General features: G+C 37.0%; 1 protein-coding gene across 1 annotated transcript in view; it reads right to left on the bottom strand.

Annotated features, from left to right (window-relative positions):
* Nucleotides 1-1,739, bottom strand: part of LOC106685136 (uncharacterized) — a gene marked incomplete in the record, with an annotated part of 36,990 nt that overhangs the window by 13,451 nt on the left and 21,800 nt on the right. The window contains 3 exon segments of the mRNA XM_067049730.1: nucleotides 813-890; nucleotides 1,334-1,385; nucleotides 1,473-1,657. Coding sequence (XP_066905831.1) covers nucleotides 813-890; nucleotides 1,334-1,385; nucleotides 1,473-1,657 — 315 coding nt within the window.

The raw sequence follows: 1,739 nt of genomic DNA, 5'->3' as shown, positions 1-1,739 counted from the left end.
CCCGACGAAACCCTAAAAAGTGGGACGAAACGTTAGTAAACAATAAATAGATTTGGAAGAAGATAGCTGTTCGGATGAAGTAGATTGTTGGAAGATAGTCCGGATGTCGGTCAATAAAGGTATCAAAATAGTAAAAGGAAACTATTTATTGTTAACCGACGTTTCGCCCCACTTTTCAGGGGCTGATTGGAATAGTTGATACATCTGTTTCAATCTAACAGTCCCGACGAAATCCTAAAAAGTGGGACGAAACGTTAGTTAACAATAAATAGATTTGGAAGAAGATAGCTGTTCGTATGAAGTAGATTGTTGGAAGATAGTCCTTATTAGAACAGAGATGTCAATTGTTATTACCATTTTGATACCTTTATTGCCCGCCAACCGGACTATATTACTACAATATAATTCTCCTTATTTTACTAATACAAAGGACCTGGGATCGAATTCGGCTGTGGCGGATAATTATTTTGTCTTACACTATAGCTGTGAGTCAACCCTGGCAGTTCTTTAGCCCTCATGGGTACTCTTGATTGGGGAACAATCTAGCGGTCGAGTGTCATCTTGATAAAATCATCTCCTAGTTCTAAAAACAGTGCTTCCTTACGAAATTCTGAATCCATAACCCTTCATGGGCGGTTTACATTATTGTTATAATTCTACTTATTTATATTGAATTATTGAATTTATCACAAAATCGAAATTAAAAAAAAAAAGGTGAATAAAGAATTTACTCGATTCTTTATTCAACTTTTTTCTTTTGATTGATAAGAGTCAAGGAGTGCTCTTTGCTATTGCCTCGAGGCGAAACTCACAGACTGCTCGGTAGTTACTTCCTGACTTAATCTCTCTTCAGTTTCTTCAGATACAGGTCGATGCTCTTCTCCCTGCAACTATCGATTTATTTAGTGGTAAATAATTATTAGGTTTATTGCGACAAGGAGGTAGTACCTAACAGAAAAGTTAAGATTTAGTTTTATTTTTAAAAAAATGTATCTCTGATCATTAGTTATTTTGTTTTTCAAAAGATATAACTGCCTTTATCGCTAGTTATCGTACAAGAGCCCAAGAGGAGAAAAAACAATTCTCTATTACAAGTTTATTCTAGAGAGGCTTAGAACGCAAAACCACTGGTCAATACTATTCTAAAAAAAATTAGTCACTTATTTTAACTTATTATTTTTGTTTCGATTGAATTCGACTCTTTATACGTATTCATTCATTGCTTTACTTCAAATTTGTCAATTTTAAACTCCAAATTAAATAATGGAAAATATAATAAATAGAGGGTGCTGTGGCGAAATACATGCGAGAGCCTTTGATAAATATCACTTACATGATGAGTCTTCATTTCAGCTTCTAACTCTTCGAACCCGCCTTCTTCTTTGCTGCCAAAGAGAAACAAATGATTCAGTTGACTCATTATCAACTAATACTTAATAATATTTAGAAGTTTATAGATAATACTACAATACCCGGGCAAGAACTCGTCTTCGAAGGCAGCGGATTCGATGAGAGCGTCGATGTTGACCTTGGGCACTTCCAGAGGAGGGAGGTCCAGACCGTCGTCCAGGTTGGGATTGAGCGGGTCCAACCCGACAACTTCGACTCCTTTCGGCAGCTCTAAGCGAGCCATCGCCTCTCTCAGCTCTTCCCTTTTCTGTAAGATGAACATCCTTACAGTGAACGGTGCGACAGCATCCATCCTATCTACTAGTGGGACAGCATCCATCCTATCTACT

This window comes from Halyomorpha halys, unplaced genomic scaffold (genome assembly GCF_000696795.3).
Source record: "Halyomorpha halys isolate HHAL.00 unplaced genomic scaffold, Hhal_1.1 Scaffold662.1, whole genome shotgun sequence".
Classification (NCBI taxonomy): domain Eukaryota; kingdom Metazoa; phylum Arthropoda; class Insecta; order Hemiptera; family Pentatomidae; genus Halyomorpha; species Halyomorpha halys.
The sequence above is the reverse complement of the archived record's forward strand: the minus strand, read 5'-3'. Positions and strand labels throughout refer to the sequence as shown.